Raw genomic sequence first — 18,195 nt, 5'->3', positions numbered from 1 at the left:
AACATTTTAAATGAGCTGTGAAGAAGAAGAAGAAGAAGAAAAAGCTGTTTGGCGGATTGATTTTTCATTTTAATTTTGAGTCAACAATTGTAGTATAATTTTGAAAATGAAAAAGCATTTCTAGTATTGACTTTTATTTTTAATTAAGCAACAGAAATGCTTCCACAAGTTTGAGCCGTTTTAAAAATGCCTCTGCCTGCCGCTAGGGGGCAGTAAAAACATCCATTTCCTCACAGCTAACATGGCGGCTGGTAATAATGATTGTGTTGGTTCCGTGTTCCAGAATAATTATTAGAAATATACACTTATATTTGTAGTAGTCTTATAGCTCAGAACGAATAATATAAGAAGATTGTAATTTGTCGGGCCGGTCCATCAGTTCCCTGCCGTTCCCGGCGGTCCGCTGTGTTTGGGTCTCGATCCTGGTCGCCGCCTGGGTTCGGGTTCGTCTCCGGTAAGTGGGCGGTCGGTGTCCGCCACCGGGCAGGAAGTCAAACACAGCGGCTGTGAGGGCTTTTATTGCCGCCGGTAGCCGGTCAGAGCCTCGCTGGTTTGGAGAAAATGTTTTGCTGCACTTTCCTGTCTCTGGAGCTGCTTAGCTTAGCTTTGGCTGCTAGCTTAACAGCTAATAGGAGCAGATAATACTTCAAAGTTTATCTTCTTTTTAAACGATGTTCATAGTTCTTTCACTTTTTAGAAAATATGCCGAAATGATCAGCGACAATAAAAACTGAGAAGTGTTTGTTGTTTGTTTGCTTAGTTATTATTCATATGTGTAAACTGTAAACAGCTAGTAAACTGTCTTATTAATGAACAGAGTTCAGTCCAGAATGAAGCTGCAGGTTCATTCATGCTTTTATTGACAATATAAACACACCCAGCTGACAATTATATCTACATTTGACTCATTTTTATTCCTAGGTTTCATTTCTCCTGCTGTCTTGGGTGAAGATCACCTCATGAGAAAACTGTGACACCATGGAGGCAGCAGAGCCTGGAGATGATGGTTTGTTCAAACCTTCATTCATCTTCTAAACTCATTTGGGGTCACAGGGCTGCTGGAGCCTATCCTATAGGCAAAGGCAGGGGACAGAATTTAGAGTAACCAAAGCATGTTTTTGGACTGAAGCTGGAGAAAATCCGCACTACACGGTTAGAACACGCAAACTCCACACAGAAAGCTCCCCCAGCTGGGACTTGAACTGGGGGCCTTCTTGCTGTGAGGCGCGAGCGCTAACCACTGCACCACTGTGCATCCACTATAATTTATTTGTCAATTATATGATAATCATCAAGACTCATCATGTGGTCAATTTGAATTAACAATTTTCATGTCATGCAAAAAGTGAGGAATGACAAGAAAAATAGAATTTAAGATTCAAATCTTTAACAAAATCTATATTTCTTAAACTGGGATATGAAATCTTTTTTTTAATGTTGTATACTTTCTTCAAACAAAACACGGACGGTGGACGCTTTGGCTCTCAGTTGTTGTTGTTCGTGTCAAATCCGCACCAAATGACCAAAGTCCTGTGTCTGCAGGGCGGTCGGCGCCATCGGAGCTCTGCCTCGACTTACCTCCCAGCTCTAAGGGGCGGCGACGAACCAAGACCCCCAAATACCTGAGCGACTATGAAAGTGGTGACAAGAGCATTTGTAAAATGATCAGACAGGAAGCACAGAGAAAAAGCTGCAAGCTCAGCCAGTCCAACAGTCAGACAAATGATGATGATGATGATGATGATGATGATGATGATGATGATGATGATGATGATGAAGAGGAGGAGGAGGAGAGGAAAACAAACAAACCAACTCGGAAGTCTGGAGCAGAAAAGCCTAAACAAAGAGGAAGACCCAGGAAAACCCCTTTGAAAGAGGAAAACACTGCCGCCAACGGCATAGCGGCAGGAGGGGCGGGCGCAGCCGATGCCCCCGTGCAGCCAGAGAACGGGACGCCAAAGCCCAAGAGGAAGTACGTGAGGAAGCAGCAGAGAACCGCCGATCCGCCTCCTGATGAAGCTGCAGTGGAGCCTCCATCAGAAGCTGGGGAGGAGCCTGAACCAGGAGGCCGCCGCAGGAGGGGAGCGGCCAAAGCGTGAGTTTGAACCCGCCACCTTCTGCTAACATGTTAGAAGATAAAAACACTTTCAGGTTAGCTATGGGTCTTTGTTTGCATCTCAAGAATGTTTATTAACCATTAAAAGAGTTGATTGAAAAGTAAAAAAATTAGGAAGTAAAAACAAAATCTGCATATAAATAATACTGTTATAAATGCTCTGCATAGACAGATCTGCACCTGTTCTGTACGTGACACACTAAAATGATGATCTTCAAGTAGATTCATTGCTTGAAAAGCAGTGGGGGGAAACAATCCTATAGACCCCCCCACTGTGATTGACTTTTTTCCTCCTCCATATAGTTTCATCATCCGGTTTCAAACTTCTGGACTTTGCTGTTGAAGGTTAAACCTTAAGAATGTTCCCCTGAGGGGGGGGGGTCAAATGTGGAGAACGGTCACGCCTAGGTGTGTGTTACCTGTTAGATCGCCGGACGCCACGGTTACGGTTTTCCGTCAGTCAGATGATGTTTTCACGGACCGGTCTGTGCGAGGCTGATTTTTTATTTTAGCCTCCATTCTCCCTTAACTTTTGAGGGTGAACCTTCATCCACTACATTTTATGTAGGAATCATTAAAATGTGATCGACCTGTCAAAGTGGAAACTAAAGGTCCATGTGAGGAGGCGCGGCCCCCCCATTAGTGTTCTGGTTCAGGTCCCCCAGCCGGGACTTGAACCAGGGGTATTCCTGCAGTGAGGCAAGAGCGCTAACCGCTGCACCACCGTCAGAATCGGGTCAGAAAATGCAAAGAAATGTAGGTGGTGTTGTTTTTTCTGCAGCCGGTACCGGCCAACGGCCCGGCCCGGCCCGAGGGTTGGGACGGCTGTGTTAGCAGCAGACGGGACACTGGTCCACAGGAGCTGAAAGGTTAAAGTTTGAAACCATTTCTGTTGGAAATGATGAAGAGGAGCTGTTGTGAACCGTGGAGAGGGTTTTACAGGAGGGAAAAGTCGCTCCTCAGCAGACGTGCAGGTTCGGTTCTTGCTCTTTCTGCTCATGTGGTGGGACACTGCACCACAGTAGCACCTTACATCACTGCCATCGGTGCACACGTGTATGTGAAGTGATGCTGAGCTGTTTAGGTGCTAAAATAAGACGTAGGAACGCTCATCTACCATTAAACGATGACATATTCTGATGTTGAAGATGAAACATTTCTGTACCTTCCTGATGTTGCTGACTGACCGCTTTGGAGGCAAATTCTGACCAACATGGACATCTTGCAGGGCGTTGAAGTATCTGACTCTCCTGGCGAAAGAGGTGCTCTCCCACCCCAGCGACGATTCAGAATCCAAGTCCCATCCTGGGAAGGAAGACTCCAAATCAGAACGGCAAACTCCTAAAGCAGGAAAACGCAGAGGTACAGAGAAAAAACGTCTCCTTATTTCCTTTAGCTTCCTTTAAGTTACAAGCCCCGCCCCTTTATGCATGCTTGATCTCTGCACCAACCTGAGCATGAAAAGCACCTGCCTTTATGTGCTGCCACCTGCTGGCACATCTGAAAACTGCAGGGGCTCGCAGTTAAAAAGGCAAAACAAAACCCAGGAAGAAATGCTGGATATTTGTCCTCACATGACCCTTTATCATGCAGGTTAAGTGTTTTCTTTTTACTTTGTTTTGTCCTCTATTATTTACCATGTGAAGGTCGGAAGAAGAAGCGTGCAGACAGTGATTCTTCAGAAGATGAAGATTTTGTTCCAGATGTTGAAGAGGAGGTGGATCCGATGGAGGAGGAGGAGGAAGAAGAAGAAGACGATGAAGACTTTGAAACAGACTCTGACATGGGGGTTCATGAGAGGAGTCCAGCCGTTCAGCAGAGGAGCAGCGTTAGTCCCTCCCCTTTCCTCTCCCTCTGGGTTTATATTTAGCTGCAGAAGGATTTAGATCCAGTTTGTTTGGGGTTTTTTTGCATGAAGACGTCTGTCCCCACCCCACTGAAAGCATCATCATCATCATCATCATCATCATCCTCACTTAAAGACCAGAAAGCTTTCACCTCAAACGAGGATCTTCTGTCTTGCAGACGAGTGTGAGCGGGAAACAACACAACGGGCTGCCCTTCAGTATGATCAGAGGTATCTGGGACTCTGCTGGGGCCTACAGGAAGTTGTAAGTAGATTCACTTGTTGTTGTTCCAGGGAAGGCTGCAGTTAGAAGGTGCTGGTTCAAATCTGTGTGTAGTTCACATGTTCTGAATCAGTTTTCTGTAGATTCGGGGTCACGCTCGGGTGCAGACACACACACAGCTAACATTACACAGCCTGTTTCTGGACTGTGGAGGAGAAAATCCCCACAGGCAGAAATGAACCAGGACTTTCTCACTGTGAGGCAAGACGGCCGACCGCTACACCACCATGCAGCCCTCACCGGGGCTCCTGGAGTCAGGAAAAGTCCTGGAAAAGTGTTCTCAGAACTCTGTTCATTACTGAGTGTGTAGCTCCTGTAGTGTGTGTGTGTGCGTGTGTTGGTGTGTGTGTGTGTGTGTGTGTGCGTGTGTGTGTGTGTGTGTGCGTGTGTGCGTGTGTGTGTGCGTGTGTGTGTGCGTGTGTGTGTGCGTGCGTGTGTGTGTGCGTGTGTGTGTGCGTGTGTGTGTGTGTGCGTGTGTGTGCGTGTGTTGGTGTGTGTGTGTGTGTGTGTGTGTGTGCGTGTGTGCGTGTGTGCGTGTGTGCGTGTGTGTGCGTGTGTGTGTGTGTGTGTGTGTGCGTGTGTGTGTATGTGTGCGTGTGTGTGCGTGTGTGTGTGTGTGTGCGTGTGTGCGTGTGTGTGTGTGTGTGTGCGTGTGTGCGTGTGTGTGTGCGTGTGTGTGTGTGTGTGTTTGTGTGTGTGTGTGTGTGCGTGTGTGTGTGCGTGTGTGTGTGTGTGTGTGTGTGTGCGTGTGTGTGTGTGTGCGTGTGTTGGTGTGTGTGTGTGTGTGTGTGCGTGTGTGCGTGTGTGTGTGTGTGTGTGCGTGTGTGTGTGTGTGTTTGTGTGGCCCCTGCGAGTCCCAGATAGATAAAACCGTTTCTTTAGCTTTCGACCAAACGTCACATTTGACACTTCAGAGTTGGTTCCTTCTCTGACAGAACGCCGCTCCGTGTGCTTTCAGTCGGGAAGAGAACCACAGCAGCTGGGTGTTCCCTGAGTGGCTCCCCTCCACCCGGGACTGGAACGCCGTTCCACACAGGTAAGCCGTCAAAAGAGTTTGTGACGTCCTGCTGCTGCTGGAAGGAGGAACGAACGAAGCCTTTCTGCTCCAAAGACTCCACTTCTGTGGAAAATAGTTTCTTCATTTATTTAGCCAGAAAAGGTTTGATGTTTTCATTTCAGCTGGTCAGTTTGTCCAACAGATCTTTTTTTATTATTAATTTATTTTGTAAATAATTTATTTTGGTTTTTTTTATTTTTCATTTATTTTTTATTATTTAATTATTTTTATTTTTTATTTATTTTATTATCTGACCAAATTAAACCAGGAATAGTTTGGAGTTTGTCTCATTTACTGGATCTCCTGACCTTCAGGGTCCATTCAGAAACACAAAAGTTGTTTCCGTCTGCGATCTCTCTCTGGTCTCACGTTGCTCCTGCTGTTTTGGTGCAGCGATTCGGGTCGGTATGTTCCTCAGGAGCTGCAGTCAGCGGCCTTCAGCGTGTCCAGAGAAGGTCTCTCCAAGCAAGACTCCCCTCAGCTGAGGCTGGACAGGTGAGACGGGGAACGTCCTCTCCTCTGTCCGTCCCTCCAGGTTTAGGGGAAACGCTCCTCCTGGAATCAGAATTGTTGTAGAATCTCATTTCCTGAAGGTGTCCCTCTTCAGCTGCCATCCTGACCGTTTCCTGTTCTCGCTCCGTCAGGTTCTGCTCGCTGCCAGCTCACACGGAGTGCTGGGACATGGTTCTGTTCACTGGGGGCCCCGTCTGGGCCCTGGAGTGGTGCCCCACGCCCGACGGCGCCCCCTGCAGGCAGTACGTAGCTGTGGCGTCCCACGCGGGGATGGACGACCTGCACCCCGTGACCCGCACCTCCTCTGGACCTGGACTGGTTCAGCTGTGGGACTGTGGAGAGCTGGAGTACAACTGCAGGTGAGGAGGAGGAGGAGCAGGAGGAAGGATGGGGGGGGCTGGCGTCCTCCTTCTGTAGCTCAGGAACGATGGAAGTCTGGAAATAAAATCAGCATTTTTACAGACAAAGATCTCATTTCAGGATTATCCCAACGTTTTGTTTTAACGAATCGTTCCTTTTCCAGGCCGGACTCCCCTCCAGCTCTGGTTTATGGTCTGGCTCAGGATAAAGGCTTCATCTGGGGGTTAAAGTGGTGCCCTTCGGGGGCCTGGGAGCCCCCCTCCTCCAACAGAAAGGTATTGATCTCTCAGCGCCGGCGTCCAAACCTGACCTGCAAAAAACCCAAAGCGTTTGACGAGTCTCCCGCTTCAGGCTTCTGTTCTGCCCCGGCTGGGTCTGCTGGCGGTGGCGTCTTCCAGTGGAGTGGTCAGCATCTACAGCCTCCCCCACCCTGACGCTTTGCTCGCCAGCAACCGTCTGACCTCCAGCGGTGAGACGTTGCACTAACTCTGAGGTTCAAACCCCATCAGGAATGCTTGCAGGCTTATATTGAAGGCTTTTATTCTGGAAAACAACGACCACTGCGTCTGTCAGGAAGGAAATGAGGCGTGATGGTGAAGCGGCGCTGCAGAACCGCTTGTGTCCTACATGCAGTCTGCCACCAGGGGGCAGTGCTGGTTCTGACCTGCAGCAGGTCCAGGTTCTGGCTGCATTTGATTTGATTTTTTTATTGACAAAATTCAAAATTACACCACATTTATTCCATTTGGAACATTCAAATTAAAAAATATAAGGCAGTGTAGGATTTTACAAATAAAAACTAGAACAAAGTGTAAACAGCAGATGAAAACAAGATTATAAAATAGAGTAATAAGTAATCAATTAAACATACATATATAAAACCAAACTATAAGTAGCAATAAAAAACAATTATTAAAATGAAATAAAATAAAAAGAAATAAAGCCATTAATCCAGATAAACTGATAAACAGTTCAAGAGTTTTATAGTTCTCTTATTCAGTATTTTTTAAGGGATTTATAAAAAAAAACCACGACATTCATGAAAAAAATTAACCTAAAATAACAAAATTATTAAAGATAAACTAAATATTCGTTTCTTTGTGAGTACAGCCAAATTAAATGTTGAAGTAAAGAAATGTAGGAATTGACTCATTGCCCCCTCCAGTGGTCGAATGAGGAACTGCAGCATCTGGACCGGACGGTTGGAGTTTGAACACCAAAAAACAGAAAAATGAACTTTCATTCAGTGTAAAACATTAGATATGGGAACATTTTATTGCTTCCTTTCATATATAATATTTAAAAAAATCACATTTTTTAATTGAATTGTTCTGAATCATGGACTTGTGAATGTAAATCTCATAGATTTAAAGATTTTACTTTTAGTTTCTACTCTGAATGTGGGAAATATAATTTAACTTTAAGATTGACAAGCCTGCCAATAAAGGATCACAATCAATTTTTTTAAATGTATCAAAGAATTTTACAAATTATAGGCTTCTAACTCCTTAAATTACAGCCTGATTTTCAAATTTCAGTTTTTATTGCAAAAAACTTCTAAAATAAATGATATTTTATTTATATTTTTGTCTAAATGGTGTTAAATGCATAGTTCTAGTATCAAACCCTTGGAATAAATCATTCGTTTTATTCTTTTGCTTCAAGCTTAACCCGATAACTTGAAAACTGCGTTTAAAGTCAGTCGCATAAGAAGTAATTCCTCATTTTCAGGCATGGATTTCATGTCTGGAGCAGATTTAATGCCTGATCGGCTCAGGAGCTCCAGTCTGCAGATGAATGAATGGGTCCAGGAGCCTGAAGGTTCATGAAGGCATGAAGGCTCCATGTTCATGTGATGGATGATGGAGCCTGTGGTCCAACGTTTCCCATCAGCAGTCGGAGTTTCAGGGGAAACTAGGTTTTTCTTTTCTTTTAATTTTCTGGAGTGAGACCGTGTTCTGTTGCATGGAGGTTCTCCAGACAGGTTTAACCTTCGCATAATGAAGCTGAGCTCCTCCGGTGCTCAGAAGAGTCCTGCATCCCAACCCCGCCTGCACAAACACAGGCGGGGGCAGGCGGAGTCGGGATCTTCTCCTCTGCGGTTCTTTGGACGGTGGAAAACGGGACGTCAAAGGAAAATCTCTTCTCACTTTTTCCCACAAACATGATAAACGTGGCTCCTGGGCGTGTGTGGTTATTTCAGTGTCAGCTGGGGGGGGTTAAAGGTTAAATCGGTGAAATCAGATCCCGCGTCCGCCCTCGGCTGTTTGCCGCAGATAAATCTAAATGTCTTTTGTCCATCCAGTCATCAGAGGGGGCTGGGGGTGGGTGGGGGGATATGTAGAGAAAAAGAGACAATGGTAAGAATGCGAGGCCTGAGCTGTGAATTCCCATAATTCACAGCGGCGCTCTCCATCAGACGCCGAGCTGTAATTGAAATGACAAAGAAGATGAATCACCTGATGGGTGGGAAACGCGCTGGAAGCCATGAATTCCGCCCTCGCCGCCGACGCATCCGTCGCCCCCCCCCACCCCACCCCCACCCCCGGGCCGTGCCAGTCATGTCGGGGCGGGGGCAGCATGCGGAGATGAATGGGCTCCAAACACAAGCAGAGCTCATGGTTTCTCAGTCCTGACTCATCATTTCAGCGGCTGCAGCTGCAAAAGCAGATTTCTCCTTTGAGAAATTTACGAAGACTTGAGCCTAAAAACGGAAAGAAGCTGAAACAAAAACCATTTGTGGAGGGGACGGTGGGCTGCACCGCGGTGCAGCGGTCAGCACTGTCACCTCTCCGTGAGGAGGTTCCTGGTTCAAATCCGTGTGACGTTTGCGTGTTCTCCCGGCTTCCTCTCTACAGTCCAGAAACGTGCGTCATGGGTCGATGGATGACCCTGCGTGAGGAGGGGGGGCAGAAACATTCAGAGTTAAACACTGAAGCATCCATGTCTAGGAGTCCAACGCTGAAGACTCAAACCTTTATGAACGATAGAGGGAAAAACTCCACAGCTGCTGGCAGAGCGGGGCGCTGAGTGCAGCTGAACACGCATGAACACTGACGGAGGATGTTTGTTTCTGCATGTCCACCAAAGGAGCTACCGTACGGCGGGTTTGACGCCGCTCCAGCTGCGTTTTCATGATATTCGTTTGTTTGATGGCGTGCCATCGACCCACACCTCCCTCCTCCAGCAGGATCCACATATTGGGCCCCGCTGCCCCCCGCATCCTCCTTCTGGTACACAATTGTGTGACTGTGTGGCCCTGTGATGGAAGGTGAATCCCATCTTCACCCAACATTAGCGGGGATAGGCTCCAGCAACCCCGTAACCCAAAAAGCTGGATTCCAACTCCTTCATGGCGTCTGTCCCTTATTCACCAGATAGAATTTACCCAAAGACTGCTGAGGATTAGAAGACGGATGTCTTGACCTTTTCCTCCGTTCCCGCTCTTTATCGAAAGCCTTTGGGATTGATCCGTGTTTTTAACGTCTTATTGGGACATTTTTCTGACAATGTAAATTTAAGTTTTTTTCTTTATTCAAATGAGTCGAGAGCAGACGAACAAAAGACGTTCAAAAAGATCGTATTTGTGACGCCCAAACTAAAGTGGGCGGGGCCACAGGCTGGCTGCTCCGCCCCCTTCTGATGCAGACGTCTTTGGGAGGTTTTCAGGGAGGCGCTCCTCTGATCTGGACTTTTTCATGGATCTGTCCATTTCAGAAGGTTTTCTAATCGGGAACAAACGTTTCCTCCTCGTCTTCACCGCTTAGAGACTTGAAATGATTTCTTGATTTGCTCTCATGTGGAGGTGTTTGTCCCTGATGATGAACCTGAGCAGGTGTGGAGTCACTCCTGGAGGAAATGTTCTGACCTGCTGAACCACTTCTAGAAACATGTCAGGCTTTTTACATACGTGTTTGTGCGTTTGATCCCTGATGATTGACGCGTCTTCTGGTTGACTCTGTCCACAGAAAACAACAGGCCTCCAATATTCAAGGTGAGTCATGTCTCTGCTGCAATGACAGTCTTGATTGGCTCAGTACCTGCATGGTGACCCCTCCCTCCTTCGTCGCAGGCGGATGCAGTGGTCACCCTGAAGCTGGGCGCCATCAAAGCTCCTCGCCACGAGAGTGGATTGGTCCTGTCTTTGGATTGGCTGCCTCAGAAGCCGCATGACGTGATGGCTGTTGGCTTTTATGACGGTACATCAGCTGGAGGACGCAGACACAGAGTCATGGTTCCGTCTTTCTGGGTCTCCTAAACCGGTTCTGCCGTCCAGGTGTGGTGGGTCTGTGGGATCTGACCACGAAGGCCGCCTTGCTGCGGGTGCGGGAGGCGGACAGGTCTCTGAGTCTGCTGCCGCATCGCTGCTTCCTGGCTCACGATCACGCCGTCCGGGCTTTGGCCTTCTGCCCCGCCTCCAGGTGAGCCCACCTGCTGTAGGCGAGGACGGCGCCTTTTGGGGACAGACGTTCCTGCCCTCACTCATCGCTGCGCAGGTCTTCCTGCTCCGTTGATCACCTGATGCATGTGCCGCTGTAGAGCAGTGACGGGCCCCCCACCCCCACCACAAAAACGGAGATTTATCCAACCGGGCAAAATAAGAACCTCAGAAACTGCTGCTACACAGTCATAAGTCCCGTTTTCCTCAGATGAGATCCGTCTTTGAGGTCTCATGGAGCTGGCGGTGCGTTCAGGTGTTTCCTCCTGGCTCCTGCAGATCATCACTTGCTCTAGAGGAGCTTTTTCCCTCCTCCCTAACGTGCCTCAGCGTTTTTTAAACCGTTTGTGATCGTCCCTCGTCCTCCAGCCCTCATTTGACCCCCGGAGACGTGGATTGATGTCTCCAGAGTGAACAGGCGTAATGGGGGGGGGGGCTGCACTGATGTGTCCGCCTGTCCGGTAACCGCTCCGTCCTCTGCAGACACCTGCTGGCCACGGCGGGGGAGGATCGCCACCTGAAGATGTGGGACCTGAGGAGGCTCTGCGACCCCCTCATGGTGCAGAAACGCTTCCTGACCAATGAAATGTGTTGGCCGCTGACGTCTCCAGGCCTGCTGATCGCTCAAGATTGTGCTTTTGTGGCGTAAGGACCCCCTCCCACCCCCACCGTTTAATCATCCCCTCCCCTTTCCTCCTGTCGCCTCAGCGTTCCCGTATTTTCCTTTCAGGAAAGGCAACCAAGGACTTCATTTCCTCGGCCTGAGCACGCCGTCCTATTACGCTATTCCGAGGAATACGTCTGTGTGGGTGAGAGACATTCTGATGGGAGGGGCAGCTTCTCCGGGTGGGGAGAGTCTTTGGTAGAGCGTGGATCAGCATCTCCATCTCAGAACGCGACACAATTGGCATTAGCAATGTTTTTTAGATGATAAAAACAAGAACGAACAAGTGACCCGACTTGAGAGTCAAGGGATAAAACCGGGTCTGGAGTGACCCCGAGGTTCCTGACAGACGGCTTGATAGAGGAAGCAAGTGGACCGAACCACTTGACTATCTGGGGGAGGCAACTGTCAGGAGCACAGACTAGAACCTCAGTTTTAGCTTCATTTAGTTGGAGAAATTTAGTTTTTCAGCCTGTCCAAGAGGACGTACTGGTCATCAGGGTCAAAGGTCAGGTCCAGTAACCGTAGCACAGAGGTTTCTGGATTTCAAAGCTCAGACTGTATTAGAAACTTTCTTTTCTGTGAGATCATCTTCTCGTTCTTGGTGTCCCTGCAGTCCATGTCCTACTCCGAGTGGTTAAACTGCGTGGTGTCGGCAGACGTCGTGGGCGAGCTGATCCTCTCCATCCTCCCTCAGCTGGACCACTCTGGCCCCCTCGTCAAACGGAACATCTTAAGACGCTTCGTACGTTTCTGCCCATCTGTCCTCCTCCGGCGGGGGCTACAGCATCGTCTCTAGAGAATCTTTCATTTAGAAATGTTTACCAGTTTCCACCACAGACGCTTTACCTTCTCCCCGTCTTTGCTCCTCTCAGCCCATCTGCTTCACCTCCATGGTTCCTCGGGAAGAGAAGGAGGTGAAGGAGGAAGGAGGAGCAGGTGTTGAGCAGGAGAAGGAGCAGTCGAGGAAGCCGGATGAGGACGAGGAGGTTCAGAGGAAGAAAGGTCTTCATCTGCGGCTGGACACGTACAAGGAGGGAGTGCAGAGATCCAGCCTGCACTACGCAGACAGCAACGTGGTGGGTGGACGAGCTGCAGCCCAACGGTTCTGCCACAGCGCCACAAACAGACAAAACGTCCCCCGCCATGGCGGCATTGGACGTCCTTTAAAAACACTTCAGTTTCTGTCCCTTGGCTGAGGATTTAGTAAATGACTGCTGCAGTGATTTAAGCCTCAGACGCTGAAGAATCCCAGCGTTAGACCTGAAGAAAACTAACAGACTTCATGATGCAGTGAAAGTGAACATTTTCTGCTGTTGATGCTCACACATCAGTTCATATTCAGCGGTGAAACTCCTGCTTCTGGTTAAATCTCTGACCGTCTGGGAGGTTTTTCTGTCTCTTCTGTGGGAATCTGCTCTACGGTTGTTTATTTTGGACAGGAAGCTGCAGCTTTCTCTGTTTTATTATTTATCAGAGGTTAAACTCGCCGAAAAACGTGTCTGTGATTCCAGAAAAACCTGGGGAATTTAGAGAAACGATCGCCATGGAAACGCATGAAAAACACGGAGAGCACAGCCAAGGTCAACATGGACGAGAACACACTGGCCGCGCTGCACAAGGTACACACAGACACACATTTACACACACACCAAAACACACATTTAAACACACGCATTTATACACGCACACCAAAACACACATTTACACACAGACACACATTTACACACACACACACACACATTTACACACAAACAAAAACACCCATTTACACACATGCACATATTTATACACACACAAAAACACACATTCACACACGCACAAACACACGCCCACAGACACACATTTACACACACACAAACACATTTATACACACAGACACACATTTATTTACACACACACCTATTAAGGATACAAACATGCACACAGACGCACACAGGTGGATGCGCTCCTCCTCTTCCTCCCCTGCTTTGTGATGCGCAGCTGTAAAGTCAGGGTGGACTCAATGATGTGTAAAATGTTGGCCTCAGTGTGTGTGTGTGGGTGGGGGGGGGGGGGGGGGTATTGGATGAGTCTGATTTCCAGAGCTGAAGGAGTCTCTGTGGCCTCTGGGCTGAAATGATCTACGGGACAAAACGCCTCCAAAATTGTGCTGCAGCTTCTTGTCCAGGTGGAGTTATGGGATGAAGATGGAGGGGAAAGGAAACAAACATCCCTGAGATTTATAGTGATGACGAGCAGAATGGATCTTCCTCTCACCAAAAAAGATGGAGCCGTACCGATTTTTAGAGCGGAGCAGCTGAGACGTTCAAAGAGGACGACGCTGCTCGTCAATTCTCTGCTTCATACGGAGCAATAAAAGAAATCCTCCAGAGGACTTGAAACCGCAGAGGCCGACTGATTCATGTGGACTCCCTCGGGGATCAATACCAGAGTCACCAACAGTCTGACCAGACCCTGAACGCACCACCACGATGACACTGCACTTTACAAACTTCTAAAAGGAAAGATGATGACATTAGGCTGCTGGTAATGCTGATGTTTGAAGTTACCGTCACGACTCCCGCGGCCTGCGGGAGGAGTTTATGTAAGTAAAATCCTAAAATCAAAGACTGAGAAGCAAAGGATTTTCAGTTTTTGGGCTCAAATTCACAACAATCAAACCAAGAAAAGCTGAGATTATTGGACACGTTCTGATTGACTGAACCACTGGAGCCTCAGCTACACAACCATGAGAACAAGCGGTTTCACACATCTGAGGCAAGCAGATCAGAGCTGAAGGCCTCGTGTGTCTGACAGATTTTACTGTTTGCACTAGAGGTTTATGGACCTTCAGACAAACGGAGTATATTTGTATAAACCCCCTTTGTATTTGAAGCTAAACTTTATTTATGATGATTATATTTGTATGCACTCCTTGTTGGACCGGATAGAAGAAAAGGAGAGAGAGAGGGAGAGGGATGTTAGAGAGAGGGGATAAGAGGTTAGAAGGGGGGGGGGGGTAGTCGATTGTCCTCAGTAAATCACATGACTTAGTTTCCACATCAACAAATAGTCACAACTGCTGAAGTATATTCATACATTCATGATGGAAGTTTATCTCACAGACTTCTGCACACAGACAGATGCACACTAGGTTCATATAACCAATATTTTTGGAGAGGGGGGAACACCCGTCTAACCTGCCCGCCAGCCCTACCGAGGACCAAATGAGGGAGGCGGCAGAAACCGACTGCCCGTCTGGGAAGGCGGACAGCAGCGACCAGCAGAGGCCCCAGACAGGGCCAGGGGACGGCGAGCCTGAGGGCCGGGCTCTAGCTGCTGCGAGCAACGATGGAAACACCGGGGGCCCCACCCGCTTCCCGGGGGATACAATCCCCCCCCGCTCAGATGTTGTAGACTCCCGCTCTGCGGGGAAAAGAGACGCAAGGTCAGAGAAGCAGGAACCCCCACGAAGCCACCAACACCCCGGCAGCAGACGCCGGCCCATCCCATCCAGTCTGGGGAGACACCGTGACCCTCCGCCTCTGTGTGTGTGTGTGTGTTGAAAGAGCTGCTTTCTGGCTACACATGTTGTGTTTAAGGCGGCTGGACGTTCTGGTGGTTCGGATGAGTGGCACAGATTCAGCTGCTTGTTCCTCAAACAGCAGGACAGTGATGCTCAGGCAGAGCTTTGAAGCTGTTCCTCCGTCTCCCCCAGGTCCGCTTCAGCCCCAACATGAGCAGCCATGTGTGGCTGGTGTCCGGAGGACAGGCGGGTCTGCTGAGGCTGCACTGTTTGAGGTCCCTGATCAGCCCCAACGCCAGGAAGATGATTCAAGAAAGCCGCTCGCACTTCTCTGCTCTGCACTCAACGCAGCATCACACAGAGAGGCCGACACAGGAGCAGCAGCAGCAGGAGCGTCAGCAGAATCCCCGTTGAGACGAGGAAATGCTTTTCCCTCCACCAACATCCTCCTCACTACTTCCAGTTTGTTCATCTGAACAAACATGCAGACTCTTAAAGCGTTGAGCAAACAGGTGTTGCGTTTACTGTCCCCTTGTACCTCACAGTTTCTTCTAATCAGCTCCCAGACCAGACGAGCCGGCTCTGTGGAGCAGCAGATGAAGGAAACCAAAGTTTACCGTGTTTCTGCAGGAAAACCTTCACTTAGTTAAAGGTTAGTTAAGTTTAACCTGTGGGTCAGTTAACCAGCAGGAATGTTTACATGTTAACGCTGTCGCCCGCTGTCTTCCATGTTTTTTGGTTCGATTTTTAGTATTTAGATTAGTAGAAATTTTACTTTTGCCTCAAATGATTTTAACTAAAATCTTTTTGCAGAGAAACCCGTTTTTCTTGAATCTTTGGAGCCGCAAAACGAGTTTCAGTTTTCAAAAAGGGTCCTTTAAATTCCTGTTTTTAAAACCGTTCAGGCACCAACGGGTTGGCCTGAAGCTCAAATCTGCAGAAAAAAACCTGCATTTCCGTGGAAAAGTCCACTGAAACAAAGGGGGAGGAGTCAAGTGTGTGGGGTAGAATCCGTGAAATGCAGCAGAAAGGACGTTTCCTCTGTGAGGAACAGAGTTCTGTTTATCCTGCTGGCCTGTCAGGCAAACATCTTATTAAATTCTACAACTAGGAATTATTTTTAGGATTTAAAATGTAGAAAAAAATAGGACGATACTTTTTAAAAACCTTTTAAGAACATAAAGGTCTTTGCCTACATTTTAATTTGCTCCTTAATCTGATTTGATGCACCTGAACGCATCATAGAAGCTCTTAAACTGATCATAAATCCGAAGAAATCTTTGTTTTTCCATTCAGTCAACGTTTCTGTTCTGAACTCAGGCCAAACTTTGGGGAAAAACTTGAATTTTCTAATTATTTGCTTAAAATCTCAGCTTGTTTTTTTTATTTCTGACATAAAAACACAAATGTAAAAGGACTTTTTCTTGTTTTTATTTTTCTAAATGGAGTTTTTATTGTGTGCAGAAGCCTCAGAATGTCATTTAAATTAATATATTTTTAGATGGAAGCATTCAGACACAAAGAACATTATTTTTGAATATTTGCTTGTAATAAAGGTTTTTGTAACAAAAGCATTTTGGGTTTTTTTTGTAAAAAGCGCTCGGGAACCCGGCTCCAAACGTCTTTTATTTCACCGTACAAAAGCTTCGGCCACATAAAAATGAATTATATCAAACTTTGCACAAGTGGTTTTACGTCTTTCACCAACACTTTGACACGTTCATGAAGAACACTTTTACAAGGAAAATCAAAGTCTTTACACAGAAAAACATCAAGTTATTGACTGGAAAAGCCTTTTTTCTGGCGTATTTGCATCAGGCACACAGTGTAGAATTGTCACAAACAGGAACGGCACAGGAGAAGCATTCTCAGACGTGAAGAGACAAACACCAAACACATTCACTGGATTGAACTGTTCCTTTGGGGTTCTTTTTTAAAAAAAGCAAATGTATATAAATTAACACCATATGGTTTAAAAAATTGGTTCAAATATAGTATTTTAGGGAAGATTTTGAATCATCCTCTGCATGTTTTGACTCGTTCTGATTGGCAGTTGAACATGAAATTACAAGATTTTCTGACGGATGAACGACGAACAACCATGCAAGCGGCTGCATCTGCGAGGATGTGGCCACGCCCACGATGCGCAGCTGTCCTCCTGCGACACCGGCTCCTCAGCATCTCACTGTCGGCTTCTTAAGATGGCTTTCATTAGCTGGTCATCACCTGTGGTCCCGCTAAAATGTGCCTCGATACCTTTAAAAAGTCGGTGCAGTTTTCACTCTTGGTTTTAACTCTACTACCTAACTTCATCTACAAGAAAAAGGCCAACCTCCTCTTGATTCTTGGACTGTTTTTTATCCATTTGTGCTTGTTTCAGAGCAGATGTTGGGTTTCTGTTTGGGTTCAGACGTCCGGACTGCAGCTTCGTGACGGCTGGAGGGAGGTGGAGGGGTGGGAGGAGCTGGGAGGAGCGTCCTGAACGGCTGCAGACTTTCTGCAGAGAAAGTTGGAGCAAAATCTTCCTCTTTTGGGCATTTATGGAAGCTGCGTCTGATTTACCATAAGACGGAGCCGCTTCCGTCTTATGGGATCAAACATGACTCTGCAGAGCGGCAGAAGTGAAGGAGCAGTAAAAAGAAAGGTTTTTTATTTCAAAGAGTTACTTCAGTGTTTTTTTTTCTTGTTTTTGTCCGAATCTTTGATGTTCTGCTGGTTTATCAGGAATTTCTGCTGCAGATTTCCAGAATCAGGTGTTTCCAGCAGGACAGCTGCTAAATGCACCATATCTAAATGTTTTGATTATTTCTATGCTTTTTTTTTAACAATTTTAGACTCTTTGTTTATTGTAAATGCTTTCAAATGAATCAGTTATAATTGATTGTTTTAAATGACCAAATGATGGACTTTTTATTTAAGTATTGTACTTCAAAGTTAGCAGTGAGAAAGTATTTTTGACCCAAATCCACATTTCAAAGGTTTAAATTTGCTTTATTTTCAATGGAATTGGATCCTTTTAGTCCGGATTCTCTGATCCGGTGTCTGATTGGTTCATTGCAGTGTCTGAGAAAAGCTGAGGTGTTTTGGTGGAAGATTTAAAAAGCTGTGGGATGACGATGAGAAACGGAGGAGGCGAGTGAAACTGACTGTCCGGCTGCAGACGTCCATCCGTTCTGGCCCTGAGCGGCGGACGCCCTCCATCCTGTTTCTGTCCTCGCTGCTGCAAACTCACAGCCTGTCGTTCCACAACCATGTTCTCTCATTTTGCTGCTCTGTTCCCACAGTTTTGCATTTTCAGTTTCAGAAACATTTAGAAGCTGCTGTGGTTCCGTCCAAAATCCAGCATTTACTGTTTAGAAAGATTTATCTTTTATTTTCAATAAAACTACCATCAAAGATCCTATTTGTTG

At 47.0% G+C, this 18,195-nt stretch overlaps 1 protein-coding gene and 1 long non-coding RNA gene across 2 annotated transcripts; both read left to right on the top strand.

Annotated features, from left to right (window-relative positions):
- The first annotated feature begins 213 nt into the window (after positions 1-213).
- On the top strand, positions 214-16,359 carry gtf3c2 (general transcription factor IIIC subunit 2). Its single transcript, XM_023953056.1, has 20 exons — positions 214-454; positions 922-1,006; positions 1,543-2,095; positions 3,345-3,478; positions 3,763-3,944; positions 4,142-4,227; positions 5,204-5,281; positions 5,696-5,797; positions 5,947-6,174; positions 6,339-6,450; positions 6,527-6,644; positions 10,144-10,169; positions 10,248-10,374; positions 10,452-10,596; positions 11,097-11,258; positions 11,344-11,422; positions 11,894-12,022; positions 12,153-12,356; positions 12,792-12,899; positions 14,978-16,359. The coding sequence occupies exons 2-20, from the start codon at positions 979-981 to the stop codon at positions 15,197-15,199; spliced, it is 2,823 nt and encodes a 940-aa protein (XP_023808824.1). The 5' UTR covers positions 214-454; positions 922-978; the 3' UTR covers positions 15,200-16,359.
- An 896-nt stretch (positions 16,360-17,255) lies between these two features.
- LOC110017695 lies at positions 17,256-18,188 on the top strand. Its single transcript, XR_002293182.2, has 2 exons — positions 17,256-17,429; positions 17,846-18,188. It is a non-coding gene; the product is annotated as an uncharacterized LOC110017695 (long non-coding RNA).
- The last annotated feature ends 7 nt before the right edge of the window (positions 18,189-18,195 follow it).

The sequence above is a fragment of the Oryzias latipes genome, chromosome 24, assembly GCF_002234675.1.
Source record: "Oryzias latipes chromosome 24, ASM223467v1".
Classification (NCBI taxonomy): Eukaryota; Metazoa; Chordata; class Actinopteri; order Beloniformes; family Adrianichthyidae; genus Oryzias; species Oryzias latipes.
The sequence above is the reverse complement of the archived record's forward strand: the minus strand, read 5'-3'. Positions and strand labels throughout refer to the sequence as shown.

Bases quoted from the DNA above. Each gene is read 5' to 3' on its own strand.
- gtf3c2 (XM_023953056.1), top strand. From the start codon at position 979: ATGGAGGCAGCAGAGCCTGGAGATGATG. The intron at 10,375-10,451 runs GTACATCAGCTG...TCTGCCGTCCAG, and splicing joins GGCTGTTGGCTTTTATGACG to GTGTGGTGGGTCTGTGGGAT. The intron at 11,259-11,343 runs GTAAGGACCCCC...TTTTCCTTTCAG, and splicing joins CAAGATTGTGCTTTTGTGGC to GAAAGGCAACCAAGGACTTC.